Genomic DNA, 22,418 nt, shown 5'->3' with positions numbered 1-22,418 from the left:
GAGGCTTCCCAGTAGAAGAAATCGGCACAAGCCTACCCTTAGGGATAAGTTCTGGGGGGTGTTGTCGTACGAGCAACTGCTGTCTCTGAGAGAAGGAAGCCTGAGACTTGAGAGACTGATGGTCGTCTCTCTTGGCGGAAGGGTTACCCTGAGAAGGGTGACCTTCTGCAGCCAGAACCGGCGATGGGATTTCGTCCGAGGACGAAGCCACCACCGGGGTGAGGCGAGACTGGTAATTCGCGAGAACCCTCTCTAGCGCAACACGTTGGAATGTCGAGCACTGACACTCCGAACGCGCCGCGAGGCGCAGCACGAGACTGAATAGGAGCATATGGAGGGAACACCAGGGGGAAGGAGTTACCGTGGAGCACAGCTCCAGGTCACACGACCTATAGGAATCCACGCAACGAGGACCCTGAGGTACCTTGTCACTAAATCCTGAAGGCTGGACACTAACAGTATGAGGGCTGCGAGGGCCCGAAGGTTCAGCGTGAAGTTGCGGGAGCCTGAAGGCTTCGCGGGACGAGAGGCCCAAGTCTCTCCGTCACGAGAGTAAAACTCACCATGCGATGGTCATGAGAACCGACAGGTTCAGCGCGACCACGGGAACCCCCAGTTACAAGAACCTAAAGTTTCAGCATAGCATCCAGAACGAGAGCCTGAAGGCTCAACAAAACCGGTGTTGCGAGAGCCAGAAGGGTCAGCGCAAAGGGAAACCAAAGTTTCCCCACCACGAGAGCCCAAAGACTCAGCATGACGAGGCACGAGAGCACGAAGGCTCAGCGTAACCAGGGTTGCGAGACCCCAAAGGGTCAGCGCAATGGGAAACCAAGGTTTCCTATCACGAGAGCCAGAAGGCTCAGCATGACAAGAGGCACTAGAGCCCGAAAGCTCAACGTAACTAGGGTTACGAGACCCCGAAGACTCAGCGTAACAGGAGACCAAGATCTCCCTGTCACAAGAACCCAAAGGTCCAGCATGGCTGATGGCACGAAGCCCGAAGGTTCAGCGTAACCATGGTTACAAGAGTCCGAGGGCTCAGCATAACTAGAACTCGGAAGTTCTAAGTCGCGAGAACCCCAAGGTTCTGCGCGACTAAGGCCCGAAGGACTCCTAGGGTCATGAGAACCCGCAAGATCAACATGATAAGAGCACGAAGGCTCACAATCACACCAGCCCAAAGGGAGATCGTCACGAAACCCCGAAGGATCGTGAGTAGAACTGGCAGGCTCAAATAAACGTCTTCTTACAGTTTGAGGAGAACATCCAGGATGGAGAGGGGTCAGAAACCCATCAACCCTACGAACCTCTGGAGAGGATCATAGATCAGACTCCGCCTGAAGCGGAGACTGATCCAGTTTGAGATCTGCCTTCCCCAAAAAGAAAGATTTTTCTTCTGAAGAAGAACATCGCTTATGAAAAAGCAATCCCTCCACCCCTGGAGGAGAACCATAATCGTACAGGGATCGCCGATGCCCAAAGCCGGTCTTCTCTCGCGAACGAGAGATACGTTCTCCAAAAGGGGAAATCTACTTTGGAGATTGCTCTGCCACTGCCCCTGGTGGGTCAGCAAAAACCTCTCCGTCGGGTATAGACTCAGAGCCTGACCGATGGGCTGCGGCGCCTGCACCCACAATAGGAAGGAGGATCAACCTCTGCAGAGGAAGGAGATGACCGCCGTCTCTTCGCTCCCAACAGAAGCTCAAATAGAGCTTCCTTCAAGAGGGGACCATCAAAGCCCAGCGATGGCCAAAAGGATACAATATCCGAGAAAGAGTAGGCACTCAAGAGAAGGAGCCAACTTGCTAGGGGAGTCAACACCTTCGCCTATCCCACAAGGTTAATCTAGAGTCACAAGCCCTGCTCTGCTACTCGGCCGAACCCCGAAAGGGCACGGCAGAGGAGCAGCTTTGGAAAGAGATTGGGGGGGAAAAAGAAGCAGAAGCGTGCGACTTCTTCGACTTCTAGAAAGACCCTGAAGGCAAAGAATCGCTCTTAAAATTCTTCTTCTTCCTATGCCCATACCTCTCACGCTGGGAGGCAGGCCATTCCCAACACTCGTCACAGGTGTCATCCCCTGAACACTGATGGCCCCAGCAAGCCGGGCACACCAGGTGAGGGTCCGTTTCTACGGACAACATGGGGGGTCGTGGGTCCTCGGGACCAGCACATGTCCGCATCCCAGAACAGCAAGCATACACCCGCCTGTACCAAAAGAAAAAAAAGCGAATATTCAAGGCAAGTCAAAATACAAAAGAGAGAGAGAGAGAGAGAGAGAGAGAGAGAGAGAGAGAGAGAGAGAGAGAGAGAGAGAGAGAGAGAGAGAGAGAGAGAGAGAGAGAGAGTGAGTGTGTGTGTGTGTGTGTGTGTCTGCACTCTACCGAGTCAAAAGCAAAAGTGGTTACTCAGCGAGCGGGGTATCCGTTATACTCCCCCAACCCGCTAACTAGCGGTTGAGGTAGTTATCCCTCAATAATATTGTCTTGGCTAGTCTTTCAGCTTTGCCGAAAGTAATACCCCCATAAATAGCGAAGGATTTATATTTGCGCCGAAACAAGTTTTTATTTGGTTTTAGCAGAGGAGTAAGGTAACTTCTATCCTTCACCAAGCCGGAATAAAAAGTGACGGGTGTTTACTAGTGCTGCTGTGAGCGGGGTGGTGGGTCTACCACCACTAACCCCCTTTGCTTACTAGGGGAGGGTAGTACACCTCACAAAAGCTTAACAGCTGGTTTTCAGCTAGCGCCAAAATAATACTCCTATGGGAAGAGCGTAAGGTTTGTCTATAATGCCGGAACAAATACAAAATACTTTAAAATTTATGATATTTTGGGAAATATAATATAATAGCAACATTTATAATACTGTATTCATGAAATTTCAACCGCGAGTATTATGTCCTACCTTAAAAATGCATGTGCTTCCATACTGCGATTCATGTTGCTCGAACAAATCACAGCAAATACCAATTCATTCATTCTGCAGTTTCTGGAAAAAAGGTAAATGTTAAATAATGCAATATTCACCTCATGTCAATATCACCTACAAAGGGTGCAAAGAAAAGTATGACTTATTCTCAGCTTATTCTTACAAAAAAAAAAAAGCCCATTTCTGTCAATATTCTTGGCTTCCATCATCATTTGTTTCTCATTAAAAGTTCCTAATTAAGGATTATATAGTCAGTAATAAATTCCTGAGCAACAAAGCTGTCTACAATCAATCATCTCTTTGTTTAATTCAGTGGGATTAAATTATCTGATTAATTTCAACATTACTTCAAAATTAGACAAGCAGTTACATTTTCACTAAATCCCATTAATAGTAAAATCAAAATATTGAGATTGATTAGTCATTTTTGGCTAATTACCATATTTCAGTAATACCTCAAGATAAAAAATTACAGTAATTCGTTCCGGACTGGCTTTCGTATTTTGATTATTTTGTATGATGATCGTCGATTCGACTCCTCCCAGATTTTTAGTCTCCATTCTGTAACAGATGATCCAGACCATCTCTTACTACGCCCAGTAAGGAGTTTGAGGCTATACCTCGAAAGAACAGCTGCAGTCTGTCCTCACGTGCCAGCACTATTCGTCAGCACAGAGATGGTGTTCTTGGTGACCCTCCTCTTAGTCCTTCCTGTGGTGACGAATAGTGCTGGCACATGAGGACAGACTGCAGCTGTTCTTTCGAGGTATAGCCTCAAACTCCTTACTGGGCATAGTAAGAGATGGTCTGGATCATCTGTTACAGAATGGAGACTAAAAATCTGGGAGGAGTCGAATCGATGATCCGCCACTTCAGGATTCTGAGTCTTAGCAATAAACTCAGGGATGAAGCTGAACGTTACCTCCCCCCATCCCCTTGAATGGGGGATGTCATACGACAGACCATGAAGTTCGCTGACTTGCTTGGCCGAGGCCAAAGCTAACAGGAACACCATCTTCCAGGTTAGGTGGCGAACTGATGCCTGGCATAATGGTTCATAGGGAGGACTCTTAAGAGACCAGAGAACTCGAACCACGTTCCATGGGGGAGGTCTCACTTCCGACTGAGGGCAGGTAAGTTCACAACTACGTATGAGTAGAGAAAGTTCTAGCGATGAAGAAATGTCCATTCCTTTCAGCCTGAAAGCTAGACTTAAGGCTGAGCGATAGCCTTTCACTGCTGAGACTGAAAGGCGCATTTCTTCCCGCAAATACACGAGGAACTCCGCTATTGTTGGAATAGTGACATCGAGTGGAGAGATACCCCTTCCACGACACCAACCACAGAAGACTTTCCACTTTGCCTAGTAGACTACTGCAAATGACTTTCGCAGGTGTCCAGACATGCTGACAACAACTTGTTGCAAAAATCCTCTCTCAGAGAGGAGATGCTGGATAGTTTCCAGGCGTGAAGTCGTAGCGAAGCTACGGCTTTGTGGAAGATGTTGGCATGTGGTTGTTTGAGCAGATTGTGTCGTGGAGGGAGTTCTCTTGGTAGCTCCGTTGGGAGTTGTAGAAGGTCCGGGAACCATTCCGCGTGATGCCATAGCGGAGCTATGAGAGTCATTGAAAGATTGACCGATGTTCTGGTCTTGTTGAGCACCCTCTTTATCAGACAGAACGGGGGAAAGGCGTAAACGTCGATGTTGTTCCACCGTTGTTGGAAAGCATCTTGCCAAAGAGCCTTGGGGTCTGGGACTGGGGAACAGTACAGTGGGAGCCTGAAGTTCAGGGCCGTTGCGAAAAGATCCACAGTTGGAGAACCCCACAAAGTCAGGACTTTGTTGGCTACTTGATGATTCAAAGACCACTCGATACTCACTATCTGAGACGCTCTGCTCAGATTGTCGGCGAGCATATTCCTATAGTGGTATCGAGTGGATTTCGGCCCATCTCAGTATCTCTACTGCTAGATGGGATAGCTGCTGTGAAAAAGTACCTCCTTGGTTGTTGATGTAGGCCACTACTGTGGTGTTGTCGCTCATCACCACCACAGAGTGACTTGCCAGGTACTGTTAGAACTGTTGAAGGGCTAGGAGGACGGCCTTCATCTCTAGGAGATTTATATGGAGATACTTCTCTGACTCTGACCAAAGGCCTGAGGTTGTGTGGTGCAGCACGTGGCCCCCCCCTCTGTTTTTGAAGCGTCCGAAAACAGCATCAAATCCGGGGGAGGACGAGAAGATCCACTCCTTTTCGTAGGTTCTCGTCTGCCACCCACCACTGGAGATCCGTCAGTTCCACAGGTCCCATGGGGATCTGGATGTCCGGGGAATTGTACCCTTGATTCCACCAGGACTTGAGTCTCCACTGGAGGGATCTCATCCTGAAGCGACCGTTGGGAACTAGACGGGCCAGCGATGAAAGATGACCAAGGAGACGTAACCACAATTGGGCTGGAAGTTCTTCTCGTCTGAGAAAAGGTCTTGTGACCTTCCTCAGCCTTGCTATCCTGTCATCTGATGGGAAGGCTTTGTGGAGATTGGTGTCTATAATCATGCCTAGGTATACCAGTCTTTGAGTGGGAAGCAGTGAGGACTTCTCGAGATTTACATGATCCCCAGATCTTGGCAAAGTCTCAGAAGTTTGTCTCGGTGTTGAAGAAGGGATGACACCGAGTCTGCGAGGATTAACCAGTCGTCCAGATAACAGAGGAGACGGATGCCAATCCTGTGTGCCCAAGATGATATTAGGGTGAACAATCTGGTGAAAACTTGTGGTGCTGTGGAGAGACCGAAGCACAGCACCTTGAACTGGTACTTTCTGTTGTCTAGGCTGAATCTTAAGCACTTCCTTGAAGACGGATGGACCGGGATCTGGAAGTACGCGTCCTTTAGGTCCAGTGTGCACATGAAGTCTTGTGGTCTTACTGCTAGTCTGACCGTGTCTGCCGTCTCCATCCTGAACAGTTTGTTTGACAAACTTGTTCAGAGCTGAGAGGTCGATGACTGCTCTCCAGACGCCTTCTTTACAAGAAAGAGTCGACTGAAGAAGCCTGGAGATTCACCGAGGACCTCTTGGAAAGCGCCCTTCTTCAACAGGGTCTGGACTTCTGCCCGAAGGGCTTGCCCCCTTGCCGATCCCGTAGCAAGGGAGCTCAATGACACTGGATTCGTCACCATGGGAGGTAGAGATGTTATGAACGGGACTGCATATCCTAGACTGATCAGGGAGATTGTCCATGAATCGGCCCCGAGTTGCTTCCACCTGTTTGAGCAACTTTGTAGACATCCCCCCACTAGTGGACATGCAGGGGGACTGCCTATCCTCGCGTTTGCTGCCTCGGCTGCTCCCTCTAGAATTCTTGCCTCCCCTGGAGGACTTTTTGTCTTTCCTTCCTTTGACAAGAAAGGGCTTAGACACCACGGTCTTCGCTACTGTCGTCGTTTTAGCGGTCTTGACTAGACGGAACTGCTGTGGTGCTGGAGGCTTATAGGGCTTAGATGTTAGAGCCCTGTGAAGGAGGGAGTCTTGATGAGACTTCCTCCACCTCTAAGCGGCATATTCCACATCCTTAGGCTCAAACAAGATGGATCCTTCTAGAGAAAAATGTCTGAGCCTATTGATCTCAGTGGTAGGGACCTTCTGATGGAATCTCTCAGCTACTGTATCTCGACATTTCAGAATGGTATTTGCCCACAAGTTCGAGACTTGGTTGGCCAGAAACTCGATCGTGCGAGTATCTGAGAGAAGAAAAGTCTCCATAGCTTTCGTGGTAAGTTCTTTGGAGAAATCCTCAGAACGTATCAGGATACCTAATGTCTCCAACCAGATGTCGAGCCACGAAGTGGCTTGCATAGCACACTTCGCAACTTTCTCCTGGTTAAGGATCTCGGTTGCCAAGCATGAGACCTGCCGGTTGGAGAGTCTCTTAAGAGGGACTCCCCTGGTAAGCTCTTCCAGCAAGTGGTGAAGAGGAAGAGCTAAACAAGGCTCCTTAAGGATCTCAAAGTACATACTCTGCTGTACGCGAGGAGGTGGAAGGAGCTTGTTGGTGGCACTGTTACGGTTGGAGGAGGACACCTCAGAGAGCTGTAAAGAGATCTTGTCCTTGGTACTCTTAACCCCCTGAGACCAGGGCAGCGCTGCACTGGTCTTGGAGGGTTTCTGAGTACCAAGACCGTGTCCTTGCCCTCTCGAGGAGGGATATCTGGGTCGGAAAACCCATTGAAAGCCCTCATTAGGGTCAGAACTTGCCAAAACGCATCTTCTGACTCTTGCTGGTCTCCTCCTGATGTACGACTTGCAGCGAAGTCTCCTGTCCCCAAAGGCTCTTCTTGGGGAGAGTCGCGGACGTTCTCCGAGTGGCTAGCTGGCTCCATCCTAGTCCTAGTAGAGGACTTCGGTAATGTTTTAGAGTCCTTAGATTCCTTCCTGGGAAGGATGTAGGACTCCAACATTGACGAAGATGGCATGTTCCTTTCAGTCCCCACCTGTGAAGACATCTCAGCGCGAGGAGAGGTTTCCCTCATTGATGCGATGGGGGAAAGTCTCTCCTCGCGTGATTCCCCTGAGGACGGGAAATCTTCGTCCGAAGGGGAAGGAGAGACAGTCTGGGGGAAAGAAGGAACCTGCCTCGAAGGCTTGCGTGGAGTCAGTTTTGCCCTTGGAGAAGTTACCGCATCCGGAACTCCTTTTTTTCTCTTCAAAGGGGTAGAAGCAGCCAAGGATCTGTGCTCCAATTCAGAGGAGACAGGCTTGAACGCCTGCATTGCGGTTCTGATTAGTGCACCGAACAAGGGCTGTTGGCTGACAGACGCGCTGTCAGACATACCCCTTGAAGGGACAGGAATTTAAGGATCCCTGGGAGGAGTTCTCAACATTGGTGGGTTCGCCTGAAAAGGCTTTGGGATCCTGGACCCATCTAGATGTTTCCCTTCTCCCACAATGCGCGATGGGATGCGCTTGCGGGGAGGGGAATGAGGCGACGGCGACCTCGCTGTTCATAGTTCAGCAGTCTCGCGCGGGAGGTTATTGACGCTCACGCGAGGGAGAATACTGGGAGTCGCGCGCGGGAGACTGCTGATGGGCGGGAGACTGATGGGGCACAGGAGCGCGTGCGGGAGACTGTTGGCGCACACGCGCGGGCGTGCAGGATCAAGGCGTTGAGTGCGCGGGTAAGAGTTCGCGCGTGCCTGTACCAGTCGTAGGGCGCACGCGCGCAGGAAAAGACCCCTAGCGTGCGGGCGCGCAGTTGAAGTCCGTGCTGCTCGTGGGCGCGCGTCAGAATGTGGGCGCGAATCTGTAGGAGAGGATGGGCGAGTGCGTACGGGGCACGCGATCATATCCTCGCGGACGCGTGCGGGCAATGGAGAGCACTGGCGTGACAGTGAGAGGTGGGAGAAGTCAATCTAGTTGACGTCTCAGTAGCGTCCAGATCAGTGGATCGAGGGTTCGCAGGAGAAATAACTGCTGGGCGAGAGCGCTGGCGCGCAGGAGAGCATTGGCGCATGGGAGAGCGCTGGCACGCAGGAGAGCGCTGGTACGCGGGAGAGCGCTGGCGCGCAGGAGGCTAACGGCGTGCAGGTGAGGGTTGGCGTGGGCGCGTATGCTTAGGCTCAAGCAAGACCTGGTGCGCAGGAGAACGTGGGCGCGTATGTGCAAAAGTGCGTGCATAGCGCGTAGAAGAGCTGGGCTCCTGTTGGGACGTATGTGCGTGTTGGCGCATACGCCTTTGATGCCCTGTGTTAGGGTTTGTTGAAGGGGCCTGACGAGCTACTATAGCGCGCTCGTCAGGTTTCGTTGGCGCATAGCGCGAATCTGGTTGGTGCGCCTTAGCGTGTTCGGATGAAACCTTATTAGGCTTATATAAGAACGGTGATGGCCGGTTGGCAGGTCTGTTGGGTGGAAGGTCGGCGTGTCCTTTAAAAGGACGACCTTCCACAGACGGAGATCATCAACTATCTGCAGAAAGGTCCCAGACCAATGCAGGAACAGTGATCGGTGATCGATGTCGAGGCTCCTCTGCGGGGGACTGCAACAAAGATGTTAAACCGAAGAGGCGCCTCCTCACTGCAGGTGAAGGAAGGCCCCTCTGGCGAAGAGGAAGGCGAGCCTCAAGACGAATGCACCCTCTGGGGGTCGTAGGGTCAGCGAGCTGACCTTCTGCAGTCCTCCGAAGAGAAGTCTCAGTAAGTGAACTCCCTCGAGGGGAAGAAACACCAGCAGGAGAGACTGTTGGACTTAGTTTCTCCCTTGTTGGTTGAACAGGAACGGGAGAATCTAAGCCGTCAGCTACCATAGGGTTTGAAGAGGCAGAGGTGATGGGTGATACCACACTGGATACCTCTGACACCCCAACGTCGACAAGAGACAGAGGATCAACTTCCGTCGGTGACGGCGATTGCTTGATAGCGGCACCCGACCGGATGTAGTCAAGTTAAACCTCCTTGGAGGACGAACCCTCAAGCCCCAAGGAGGACCAAAGCTGAAAAAGGGGGATTAGTGACATATCCTACCCCGGGGGGAGAGGTGGAGCTGCTTCAATAGGATAAGCAACGTCATCTCTCAAGCCCCGAGTTAAGTAAACAGTACATCGGTCTACGCTACCATTCGACGGTCTCTCGATAGAGACCGATCGAGTGGGAGCTTCGGAGAAGGTTTGGGTAACAGAAGAAGAGGCCTTGGGTTTTTCCGCTTTCAAAGAAACCTTCGTAGGAGAAATATCCCGTTTGGACTTCTTCCGTCGTCGCGAAAACCTCTCCCACTGGGAGGTAGACCACTCCCTACACCTGTTATCGCTGTCACACCGTTGGCCCCTACAGGAAGGGCAAAGGGCGTGAGGATCGGTCTCGACCGCCAACATGAATGTTCCACAGGGGCAGTCGGGAAACCCAGGGCAGGTGCGCATATTCGCAGAGGCTAACTTCACACACAAAACTAGAAAAAAAAAGCAAAATAGCATTAAATGGCTGCCAAATGACGGCGAGGATGAGAGTCCGACTACCATCCGAGTCGAGAGCAAAGTGAGCTCAAGCACAGGTGTGTGGGAGGGGGGGGGTAGCAAGCTACCCTCCCCTACCCTCGCTAACTAGCAGTGTGGGTAGTAAACCCTCGTTAAAAATTAATGGCTCGTCATTTCAGCTACGCCGAAGGTAATACGCCTATTAAATAGCGTGGTTTGTATTCCACTTACGGAACAATTCGCTCTCATTGACGACCAGCTCCACGGATATCCAGAATGAAACAATTTCCTCAACCTCAGCTTGTGGAACCAATTTTGGATTGTCAATGGTTTCAACTTCAGCTTGGGCTACGCCAAATCCCCCGAAGTCTCATGTTGGGACGGCATCAGGCCACAGCTTCTTCCCAGAAGAGTTTACTGTGCGCCTCCAAACCTCCTGCTAAGCTTGATTGATGAGTCAGAGACATATCACAATACTGAAATGCTCCTTCAAAAATTCACGCTGGGTGAGGTTTGTGCTATTTGTGATTTTAAAACATCTCCTGAAGAAATGTTTTCTATAGAGATTCCTGAAGTTCAAAATCACTTGCTGGTCCATGGGCTGGAGGAGAGGGGTGGTGTTAGGTAGAAGATGGAGAGCCTTGATAAAGGAATATTGCAGAAGGATATCTTCCTCAAGGCCAGAAGGGTGAGCAGGGGCATTTTCAAATACCAACAGACATTTCAAAGGGAGGTGCTTCTCTTCTAAATATATTTTTACAGTTGGGCCGAAAATAGGTTTACCCATTCGACAAAGAACAGTTTCGTTACCCAGACTTTCACATCAGCCCTCCACATCATCAGAGGCTTTTCCTTCAGCACTTTGTGGAACTTGAAGGCTCTGGGAATCTCTGAATGATGAACCAGTACAGGCTTGACCTTGCAATTCCCACCGGCCTTTACACAGAGTGCAAGGGTAAGCCTGTCCTTCATAGGCTTATGTCCCGGCAGCTTCTTTACTTCTGCTGTGATGTAGGTCCGAGTTATTTTTTTACAGAAAAGCCCAGTTTTGTCACTGGACTGTAGCCTTCCTGGAGAGTCAACTTGTCGAATGTCTTAACAAAGGCCTAGGTCACTTTCGTGTCCAAACTGGTAGCCTTCCCATGCCATATCACTGAATGAATGCAAATCCATCTCTTGAATTTCTCAAACCATTTGTGTGAAGCCTTGAACTCTGTGGGTGCCTGCAGTGATGTCCCTTCTCCTGTACTGTCTTCAGCCTGAGTATGAACAAGATCACCAAAAATGGTGCTAGCTTTGTGACTGATTATCGTCTCAGTGATCCTGTCTCCAGCGATTTCCAGAAGATAAAAAAATCTCTCTATTTCATTGTGGACATGTTGTTGCTTTGATGGCTTCCTTCAGCGTAGGGATGGTGCTTATCATCAACGGATTTCGGCCATATTCCTAGCAATCATACTCAACCGCATGCCAGCATCATATACCTTTATAATCTAAAGCTTTGTCTCCATAAAAAGCATCCTCTTCTTCTTTCCTTGAGCATCGACAACATTCTTGGGACCCATGGCTAGAGAATTGTGTGTTGAATAACACAACACGAAAAATATACTGAAAGTACGAATACAAAATCACCAACACAAATTCAATGTGAACGATGGTGCTGCCGAAACAGAACAGTCAAGAAACGCCAACATGTAGATGCACGATGGGCAAAATGCTGAGCAGGACGATGATGACGAGTTAAGTTTTGCAAAGTGCAAATTTTATAATCATTTTTCAGTGGCTGGGTGAATTTCGTACTGTATTATGAGAGGTTTTTCATAATTAGAAGCAAAAAAATCTTCGTATCTCTTTCTACATCGTGAATTTTTCATACACAGAAACTTTTGTGTTGAGAGAAATGAGGAAAAAAATAGATTGATAATTATAGTTCTTGCTATGACCAAATCAAATAAAGTAGCTACAATAGTTAATGATGCTGATTGCAGTTTTTTCCCTTTTGGGGTGTGAAAGTTAGTAACTTATATTCACATATAAAAAAAAAAAATGACAGATTTGGAAATAATTTGTATTTTTGCAAGCAATACAAACCTGGAGCTCTTTACTGTGGAGTATCTATTTCAGCGAAGCTGGAACTATCCGATAAGCTTTTCTTACAGGGTATAATTAGCCCCCGCTAGTTAGCGGGATAGGCTAGCCGCCGCTCTCACCAGCACTAGCAACCAACTATCACTTTAATAATTGTGGCAGGACTTTTCGGGGGTTGGTGCTGGCGGGTACAATATGTGTAAAGAGCTCCTGGTTTGTATTCCTGGGAAAAATTACAAATTGGGAAGTAATATGACAAATTCGAAGATAATTTGTATTTTTCCTAACCATACAAACCTTGGGGTTTACCTTCGGTGTAGCTGAAATGACAAGCCATTAGATTTTAACGAGGGTTAAACTACCCCCGCGCTAGTTAGCAAGGGGGTAGGGAAGGGGTAGCTAGCTATCCCTCTCCCCCCCCCCCCCCACACACACACTGGTGAGCTGCCTCACTTCACTTAGAGGTAGGACTTGTCTTGGGGGACAGGGCTGGCAGTCAAATATGTGTAAATAGCTAAGGTTTGTATGGTTAGGAAAAATACAAATCATCTCCGAATTTGTCATTTGTTCCGTAACCGAAATACAAGCCACGCTATTTACATATGGTGACTTACCCATTAGGCAGGGTGGAAAGTCCCCAGCCTTACTGGCTTTGGCTTACCCGGGGACTCAGAATACGAGTGCGCAGCACTTCGAGAAAAAGTCCCTGCACCTTGCAAGTTTCTTGCTACGCAAGAAACGAGCGGCCTACATAAGTTGTGTGTGGAGAAATGAAGTGTGACTCGTCCTAGGAAGTTGATCTGAAGTCCTTTACATGGAATTCTAGGCTAGGACGTCCCCATACCACCTCGTCAGGGTATGGAGGACGCGACAGTATTATACTTAATACTAGGAACACAAGAAGCATGGTTTACCTGCAGAGGTTTGAGGTCAGCTATGCAGAGACCCAGGATGCTGCATTCCCCAAGAGAGGGGAGGATGAAGAAAGAAGTAAGGGCCAGACATACTCTTTCATTCACGCAGACTAAAACCGGGTAACAGTGCTCTCAACCTTCTGCTACTTGTCCATTAAGGAGACTGAGGTTAGACCAGCTGTTGTGCAGCCACCACAGGACCGATAGAAAAACTTTCGAGGCTCCTGTGGGTCACGTCCTGCAGGTAGTGGGCTGTGAAGGTCGTCTGACGTTTCCAGACTCCAGCTTGTAGCACCTGCGTCACAGAGAAGTTTCTCTTGAAGGCCAGGGACGTGGCAATGCCCCTGACATCATGTGCCCTAGGGAGACGTGACGGAGGAGGGTCTGGATTCAAGGCATGATGGATGGTCCGTCAAATCCAGGCTGAGATGGTATTCTTGGTGATCCTCCTCTTCGTCCTTCCCGTGGTCTCAAACAGGGCTTGCACACGGGGACGGACTGCAGCTGTTCTCTTCAGATAACGTCTCAGACTTCTTACAGGGCAGAGTAGCAGATGATCTGGGTCATCTGTTACGGAACGGAGACTCACAACCCTGGGTCCGGCACTCCAGGGTTCTGAGTCTTGGCAACAAACTCAGGGATGAACCTGAACGTTACCTCCCCCCATCCCCTTGAATGGGTGATGTCGTATGAGAGACCATGAAGTTCACTGACTCGCTTGGCCGAAGCTAGAGCGAACAGGAATACTGTCTTCTAAGTCAGGTTTTGGTAAGAGGCCTGGCGTAATGGTTCGAAAGGGGGTCTCTTCAGAGCCCTGAGGACCCAAACCACGTTCCAAGGAGGCGGTCTCACTTCCGACTGAGGGCAGGTAAGCTCATAGCTACGTATGAGTAAGGAAAGTTCCAGCGAGGAGGAAATGTCTATTCCTTTCAGCGTGAAAGCAAGGCTTGAGGCTGAGCGATAGCCTTTCACCGCCGACCCCGAAAGGCGCATTTCCTCCCGCAAATAAACGAGGAACTCAGCTATTGCTGGAATAGAGGCATCGAGGGGAGAGATACCCCTCCCACGACACCAACCAGAGAAGACTCTCCACCTCGCCTGGTAGACCCCTGCAGATGACTTTCGCAGGTGTCGAGACATCCTTTCCGCAACTTGTTGCGAAAAGCCTCTCTCAGCGAGGAGACGCTGGATAGTCTCCAGGCGTGAAGCCGAAGCGATGCTACGGCTTTGTGGAAGATGTTGCAATGTGGTGGTATGAGTAGCCCGTGTCATGGGGGAAGCTCTCTCGGAGGTTGCGTCAGGAGCTGCAGAAGGTCCAGGAACCACTCTGCATGATGCCATAGCGGAGCTATTAAGGTCATCGACAGGTTGACCGATAGTCTGGTCTTGTTGAACACCCTTCTCATCAGCCAGAACGGTGAGAAGGCGTAGACGTCGATGTTGTCCCACCGTTGTTGGAAGGCATCTTGCCAGAGTGCCTTGGGGTCCGGGACTGGGGAGCAGTACAGCGGCAGCTTGAAATTCAAGGCTGTCGCGAACAGGTCCACTGTCGGGGAACCCCACAAAGTCAGGACTTTGTTGGCTACCTGGGGATCCAAAGACCACTCGGTACACACTATCTGCGAAGCTCTGCTCAGATTGTAGGCGAGCACATTCCTTTTGCCAGGAATGAAGCGAGCTGATAGACGTATCGAGTGGAATTCGGTCCATCTTAGTAACTCTACTGCAAGATGGGATAGCTGTTGTGAAAAGGTACCTCCCTGCTTGTTGATATAAGCCACTACTGTGGTATTGTCGCTCATCACCACCACAGAGTGGCCCATCAGGGTCTGTTGGAACTGTTGAAGGGCCGGGAAAACGGCCTTCATCTCTACCAGGTTGATGTGCAGGTACTTTTCTGAATCTGACCATAGGCCTGAGGCCCTCTGGATCAGAACGTGGGCCCCCCCACCCGTTTTTTGATGCGTCTGAAAACAGCATCAAATCTGGGGGAAGGACGAGAAGATCCACTCCCTTTCGAAGGTTGTCGTCGGTCAGCCACCATCGCAGGTCCGTCCGTTCCGCAGGTCCTATCGAGACCAGGAAGTCCGAGGAATCGATGCCTTGATCGCACCGGGACTTAAGCCGCCACTGCAGGAATCTCATCCTGAGGCGGCCGTTGGGAACCAGACAGGCCAAGGAGGCTAGGTGACCTAAGAGACGTAACCAAGATTGGGCTGGAAGATCTTCTCGACTGAGGCAAGGCTTTGCAACCCTCCTCAGCCTTGCTATCCTGTTGTCTGATGGAAAGGCTCTGTGGAGATCGGTGTCTAATATCATACCTAGATATACCAGTCGTTGTGTTGGGAGCAGAGAGGACTTCTTGTGATTTACCATGATCCCTAGATCTTGGCAAATTCCCAGAAGCCTGTCTCGGTGTCGAAGAAGGGTCGACTCCAAGTCTGCCAGGACCAGCCAGTCGTCCAGATAATGGAGGAGACGGATGCCGTTCCTGTGCGCCCACGAAGAGATCAGTGTGAACACTCTGGTGAACACCTGAGGTGCTGTGGAGAGACCGAAACACAGCACCTTGAACTAGTAGATCTTGTTGTCTAGGCTGAATCGTAGGTACTTCCTGGAAGACGGATGGATTGGGATCTGGAAGTACGCGTCCTTCAGATCCAGTGTGCACATGAAGTCTTGCGGTCTCACTGCAAGTCTGACCGTGTCTGCTGTCTCCATGCTGAACGAAGTTTGCTTGACAAACTTGTTCAGGACTGAGAGGTCGATGACGGGTCTCCAGCCTCCAGACGCCTTCTTTACAAGAAAGAGTCGACTGAAGAAGCCTGGGGAGCCATCCACGACCTTCTGGAGAGCATCCTTTTTGAGCATAGTCTTGACTTCTGCCCGAAGGGCTAGCCCCTTTGCCGATCCCGTGGCATAGGAGCTCAACGACACTGGATTCGCTGTCAGGGAAGGTTGAGATGATATGAACGGGACGCGATATCCTTGTCCGATCACAGAGACCGTCCAGGAATCTGCCCTGAGTTGCTGCCACCTGAGCACGCAACTTTGTAGGCATCCCCCCCACAGGTGGACACGCAGGGGGATTGCCAATCCTAGCGCTTGCGGCCTCGGCCGCTCCTTCTAGAATTTTTGCCACCCCTGGAGGACTTTGCGCCCTTCTTGTCTTTGACAGGAAAGGGCTGCGGTTTAGACACCTTGGTCTTAGCTGCCGGAGCCTGTTTCGGTGTCCTGCGAGGCTGCTGTTGTTGTTGAGGAGCTGGAGCTTTGTAGGGCCGAGATGTAAGGGCCTTCTGGAGGAGCGAATCGTGACTCGTCTTCCTCCACCTCTCAGCTGTCCGTTCTACGTCCTTGGGCTCAAACAGGTTTCCTCCAAGGATGGAGGAATGTCTGAGCTTGCTGACATCCATAGCGGGGACCTTCGGGTGGAACCTCTCGGTCACCAAATCAAGACGCTTGAGAATCGAGTTAGCCCATAGGTTAGTGACTTGGTGAGCTAAAAACTCGATGGAGCGCGTGCCCGAGAGGAGGAAGGTCTCCAGGGCCTTCCTATTGCTCTCCTTGGACAAGTCCTCAGAGCATAATAGGATGCCCATAGACCCTAGCCAGACATCCAGCCACGAAGTGGCCTGCATGGCACGCTTCGCGACCTTCTCCTGGCTCCGAATCTCCGACGCCCAGAATGTCACCTGCCGGGCGTTGAGTTTCTCTAAAGAGAGACCCTTGGTGAGCTCTTCCACGGAGTGGTGGAGGGGAAGAGCTAAACAAGGCTCCTCCATGATCTCGAAGTACCTCCACTGCTGCACGCGAGGAGATAGGAGGAGCTTGTTCCCGGCAGAAGAACGGCTGGAGGAGGCGAGCTCGGAAAGCTGGCCCTTGACCTTGTCCCTGGTGCTCTTCACCCCCTGGGACCAGGGCAGGGCTGCACTGGTCTTGGGGGGCTTCTGAATGCCATAAACCTGGTCCAGGACCGTATTCTTGCCTTCGCGAGGGGCGGTCTCGGGGTCCTTGAAACTATTGAGTTGCCTCATTAGACCAAGGACCTGCCAGAAGGCGTGCTCCGACTCGCGCTGCTCTCCTCCTTATGGATTAGCAGTTAAGTCTCCTGTCCCCATTAGCTCTTCCTGGGTGGACACGTGGACGTTCTCCCGGGGAAAGGTTGGCTCTGGACGAAACCTCGACGATGATTTGGGTAACGTCTTCGAGTCCTTGGGCTCCCTCCTGGGAGGGATACAGGACTCCAGCAAAGAGGTCTGGAAGGTCCCTCCTACGCGAGACGTTTCTCTTCCTTGAAAAGGGTTCCTCCCATTGGTGCCGTGGGAGAGTGTCTCACCTCACTGGATTCTCCCAAGGACGGGAAAGGTTCGTCCACAGGAGAAGGAGAAAACGCCTGCGAGGGGGAAGGGGCCTTCCCGACGGACCTCTTGGGAGCAAGCTTAACCCTGGGAGAAGTCACCACGAAATCCACTCCTCTCCTTCTCTTCAGCGGGGGAGAGGGCGCCTTTGGTTTCAGTCCCAGATCAGCGAGGGCTGGCTTCATAGCCTGCACCACCACTTTCATCAGGGAACCAAACCAAGGCTGGCGGCTGACTGACGCAGTGTCAGCGATCCCCGCTGGAGGGAAGGGAATCGGTTGATCCTTCGGAGTGGATACTACAGGGCCTGCCTGAAAAGAAGAAAGGGAAGAAGAATGTTGTCCAGACCTCTCTGATGACTCTTCCTGCTCTCGGGCGCGTGCTTGGCGCTTCCGCGATGGTGATCGCGAGGACTATCTGGAAGTACGAGGCCCCGGTACCTCGCAAGGCTGGGCACGCTGCGAAACCCGGCGGGAATCGCGCTGGGGGTTGCACTGGTGCTCGCGCGATGGTAGAATCGCTGGTTCGCGCTGGCGCTTGCACGATGGCAGAATCGCTGGGTCGTGCTGGCGCTTGCGCGATGACAAAATCGCTGGGTCGTGCGCAGCCGCGCGGAGATGAGGGCGCAGGCGCGTATGGGCGCGCTGGCGCGTAGGTGCGCAGGTGAGGGTGAGCGTGAATGCATAGGAGAACGCAAGTGCCTGGGTGATCACTGGCGATCAGGAGAATGATGGCGCGTAGGCGAACGATGGAGCCTAGGCGAGAGTAAGCGCGTTGGCGAGTGATGGCGCGTTGGCAAGCTATGGCGCGTTGGTGATCGATGACGCGCGGGCGACCGACTGCACACAGGTGAGTTGGCGCGTGGGCGAGTCGGAGCCCTGTGGCGACCATACGCGTGGGCGCGTTGGTGAGCGTTTTCGTGCAGGCGCATAATAGAACGCTGGCGCGTAGGAGATCGCTGACACGTAAGATGGCGTGCCGTGGCACGGAGAGAAGAATCCAACTGAGGCACAGGGCCACGGGGCACTGATGTTCTCGAAGGTGAAGTCTCGTTGGCGGGCTCAGGAGTTGACTCGTGGGCAGGCTCAAGAGTTGACTCGTGGGCGCGCATGCACTTTAGAAGTGCGCACAGAAGACTGGAGCGCAGGCGGCGGTCGACGCGCAGGGGAACGCTGGCGAGGCAATGGAACAATGTCCTTGCCTGCGCCCAGATCCGAAGATCGTGGGCGCGCGGGCGAACGTTGGCGCGCAGTAGTGCGCTGACGAGCAGGAGGTTAGCTCCGCTCAGGAGACTGTTGACGCGCAGGGCGCGCAGCAGGGGCTGAAGTACGTGTGCGCACAGGCGAGCGCTGGCGAGCAGGTGAAAGCTGGCGAGCAGGAGAGCGCTGACAAGCAGGAGAGCCCTGACGAGCAGGAGAGCACTGGCGAACAGGAGCGCGTTGGCGATCAGGAGAGCGCTGGCGAGGAGAGTCTGACGACTCATCTGCCGTAGACCGCTTGCAAGCAGGAGAGCGCTGACGAGGAGAGTCTGACAACTCATCTGCCGTAGAGCGCTTGCGGACAGGAGAGCGCTGGCAAGCAGGTGAACGCTGGCAAGCAGGTGAACGCTGGCAAGGAAAGTCAGGAGACTCTACAGCAGGAGAGCGCTGGCGGCGGTGGAGCTTGCGCGCTACTGAAGGGCACACAGGTGAAACCTGGCGTGGAAGGACCTCACCCACAATGTAAGATAAGCCCTTCTGCCCCGAAGGGACCGGTGCTTGCGTAAGCAAGGAAGATCTGGCAGGCACAGGAGATCGCGAACGATCTGCGGAGAGGTCCAGTGGAGTTACTGCTACGGTCTGCTCCCAACGAGAAGAGTCCTTCACAGGGGACGACGGGGATGACGATCCGAAGAGGTGGGGCCTCTTAACTCCCTTGTAAGGAGAAGGAAGGCCTCGGCGACGAAGAGGAGGGCGAGCCTTACGGCGAAGACGACCTCGAGGCAGGGTATCACCGTCGTCGGTCCTCCGAAGAGGAGTCTCTGTTAGTGCACTCCCCCGAGGGGGAGCAACACTCACAGGAGAGACCGTTGGACCCAGCTTCCCCCTCGAAGGATGTTCGGAGGGGGAACCTGGGCCTTCAGCAACATCCGCAACAGTAGCAGCAGGGGTTTGACCAGACCCGTCGGACGCCTCTGCCACAACAATGTCGACAATAGCCAGAGGGTCTACTTCTGGTATTACCGGCGACTGTTGGACAGCTGCCCCCAATTGGATCAGATCAAACAGGGCTTCCTTGGAGGGGTGCCCTTAAGCCCCAAGGAAGCCCAAAGCTGGAAAAGATCATTGTTAGACACAGTCTGGTCGTACAGTAATCAACAAAATCAATACTGTAATATCCTCCCCCGGAGGAGGAGGGGGAGCTGCCTCGCTATGGGAGGCAACGCCCTCTCCTGCACCCCGAGTTTGGGAAACAAAAGAAGGGCCTACGATACCACTCGGCGGCCTCTCACGAGAGACCGAACGAGTGGGAGCTTCGGAGAAGGTTCGGGCAACGGAAGAAGAGTCCTTGGAGGCTTCCTTCCCCAGGGCAGTCCCTGAGGGAGAACGGTCTCACCTAGAACTCTCCTTACGCCGCCGGGCAAACCTCTCCCACTGGGAGGTAGGCCACTCCCGACATTCCATACAAACATTGTCGCTTTCACACCGTTGACCTCGACACTGCGGCCAAAGGGTGTGAGGGCCTATCTCGACCGCCGACATGAATGTTCTACAGGGGCGGTCGGGAAGTCCAGGGCATTTCCACATGATGGGAAGAAAAGGTAGAGGCCAACTTCAAACACAAACACACAATGACAGAAAAAGAAAAACAGATTAAGGCTGTCAAATATGCGAGGACAGGACAGAAACGTCTGTACATCGTCAGAGCCAAAAGTGAAGTGAGGCAGCTCACCAGTGTGTGTGTGTGTGGGGGGGGGGGGGGGTGGATCGCTAGCTACCCCTCCCCTATCCCCGTGCTAACTAGTTTAACCCTCGTTAAAATCTAATGTCTCGTCATTTCAGCTACGCCCAAAAGTAAACCCTATGTAAATAGCGTGGTTTGCATTTCAGTTACGGAACAATTGAATTTTTAGTAACGATACAAACCTGTAGCTATTTACTGTATAGTGGATATTACGTCCAAGAAAATAATGTATAGAGAAAGAAACATTTGTTTTACCATTATATAACGTTTCCCAGTATATTTTCCCTATCCAAAACCGCTGGTTCCCACTTAGGGGTCCCCCATTATCGGCCGGATATACTATATATGTATATATTTCACTAAGTATTTACTTGCCGTGAAAATAAGTGTCATCTTCCAAGAAGACGGGCTGTTTACTACAGGAAAAACACTTTATTTTTTTTTTTAAGGAAAGTTTTCCCGTCCTGAACTATAAAAAACCTAACTTTCGCGAAATCATGGTTTTGCGAGATCTTCCATACAGCATAATGATCAACTAAATATCCTAGAAAATTTTAGGTAATAGTATACAACACCCCGCTCTCCATTTACTCCAAAATAATGCAATCCTGCAGTTTTTATGTTCTTGCACAGTAATTAGGTGGTTATTCAAATTCTGGGAATGCAATAATTAGCAAGATATGTTGAGGAAGGGGTTATAAAAAGAAAATAGCTCGGTTTCCTCACTAAACAACTTGGAACTGACATGTCAACAAAGTCAACGAAACAGGATTCGTGATGCCAGCGTACATAAACAGAAGTTTGTGATGCCAGCTTACATTTGATATACCGTATATTCAAAATATACTTAATCAAAAATTGAGTGATTACTCAAAAGTATCACTATTTGTAAATTGCATATTTTATGGACACTTTTGAGTAATTAATCCATTTTTAACTAAGCATATTTTGTATATACAGTATATCAAATGTACTATGGCATCACAGACTTCTGTTTATGTACGCTGGTATCACGAATTCTGTTTGATTGACTGTGGTGACATGTCAGTTCCGAGTCATTTAGTGAGGAAACCGAGTTATTTTCTTTTTACAACCCCTTCCCCTTCCCTCAACATATCTTGCTAATTATTGTTTTCCCAGAATTTAAATAACCACCTAATTACTGTGCAAGATGAAAACTGCAGGATTGGATTATTTTGGAGTAAATGAAGAGCTTGGTGTTGTAAACTATTACCAAATTTTATATATTTGTGAAATAGTTTATTTTTTTAATTTCAGTAAATGAATAACATGCATTTCAACAATAATTGATAACAACACCTAGCGCAGACCCATAGCTTTTCAGTTATGGCATTCAAACCACCATTGCTCCAAAAATATGGATTTCTGCCAGGAATCATTATAAAATGTTCAAAATACCCGCCAAAAATGGCATTAAATACCCGTCTTATTTTCTACGAACCTTTATGGATTATAAAATTGTCCTCGAATATTTACCAAAATCATGTATAGTAAATTTGGGTGGTGTTAGTGTCAATATTTACCCCTAAAAGGAGTACCAATGTTATTATTATAGTTTATTACAGGGTAATGTAAACTAAGAAAAATATCCTTAAATCTATAGAAAAATGTCCGTTCTCTTTGAAAATGACACTCGTTCTTGTCGGAAATGAATAGTTTCAGAAATATAGATATATCTATATCCAACGATAATGGGGGACCCCCAGTGGGAACTCGGGGTTTTGGGTGGGGAAACGGTATATAACCGTAAAAGAAGCCTTTTCTTCTCTATACATTACCTTCTTGGATGTACATTACAGTAAACCGATGAAAAAATACGACAATTATCTACTGTATATGCTATACTAAAGGTATATTTTTCATTTATATGTTGACATTCTACGGGTCGGTTGTAATTGGTCTCGTTCGTTCTTTTGTACAACTTTACCCAATTTCCTACTTTTAAACCAACCCAAACCTAATCCTGTTATAATTTAAGTTACAGAATTTGTAAATCTAAGAGCATTAGCCAGTAAATAACAGAGATTTTACCATATCGAATGTCACTGATAGCGTACCCAAGGATGAGGCTAGCCTACGTGACCTATGCCTAAGTGATGCCTACCAATTCAATATTCTCTTAAGAATAAAGCCTCAATAGGTAATGTCACAATTATAATGACAGAATTGAGAAGTAAAGGTTGAAAGGTATTACTTAATGAAGT

General features: G+C 50.2%; 1 protein-coding gene across 2 annotated transcripts in view; it reads right to left on the bottom strand.

Annotated features, from left to right (window-relative positions):
* Ssu72 (Ssu72 CTD phosphatase) overlaps positions 1-22,418 on the bottom strand; it is a 140,267-nt gene that overhangs the window by 117,754 nt on the left and 95 nt on the right. Inside the window, exons 1-2 of one of the 2 annotated variants that reach the window (XM_068361976.1) lie at positions 22,409-22,418; positions 2,904-2,987 (exon numbers count right to left, since the gene is read on the bottom strand). The exon at positions 22,409-22,418 is cut by the window's right edge and continues 95 nt beyond it. In XM_068361976.1, coding sequence (XP_068218077.1) covers positions 2,904-2,977 — 74 coding nt within the window. In that variant the 5' untranslated portion in view covers positions 2,978-2,987; positions 22,409-22,418. Of the gene's footprint in view, positions 1-2,903; positions 2,988-22,376 lie in introns of both variants that reach the window. The other variant, XM_068361977.1, reaches the window with a different exon arrangement.

Source organism: Palaemon carinicauda, chromosome 38, assembly GCF_036898095.1.
Source record: "Palaemon carinicauda isolate YSFRI2023 chromosome 38, ASM3689809v2, whole genome shotgun sequence".
Classification (NCBI taxonomy): Eukaryota; Metazoa; Arthropoda; class Malacostraca; order Decapoda; family Palaemonidae; genus Palaemon; species Palaemon carinicauda.
Note: the sequence above shows the minus strand (reverse complement) of the source record. Positions and strands in the feature narration are given on the sequence as shown.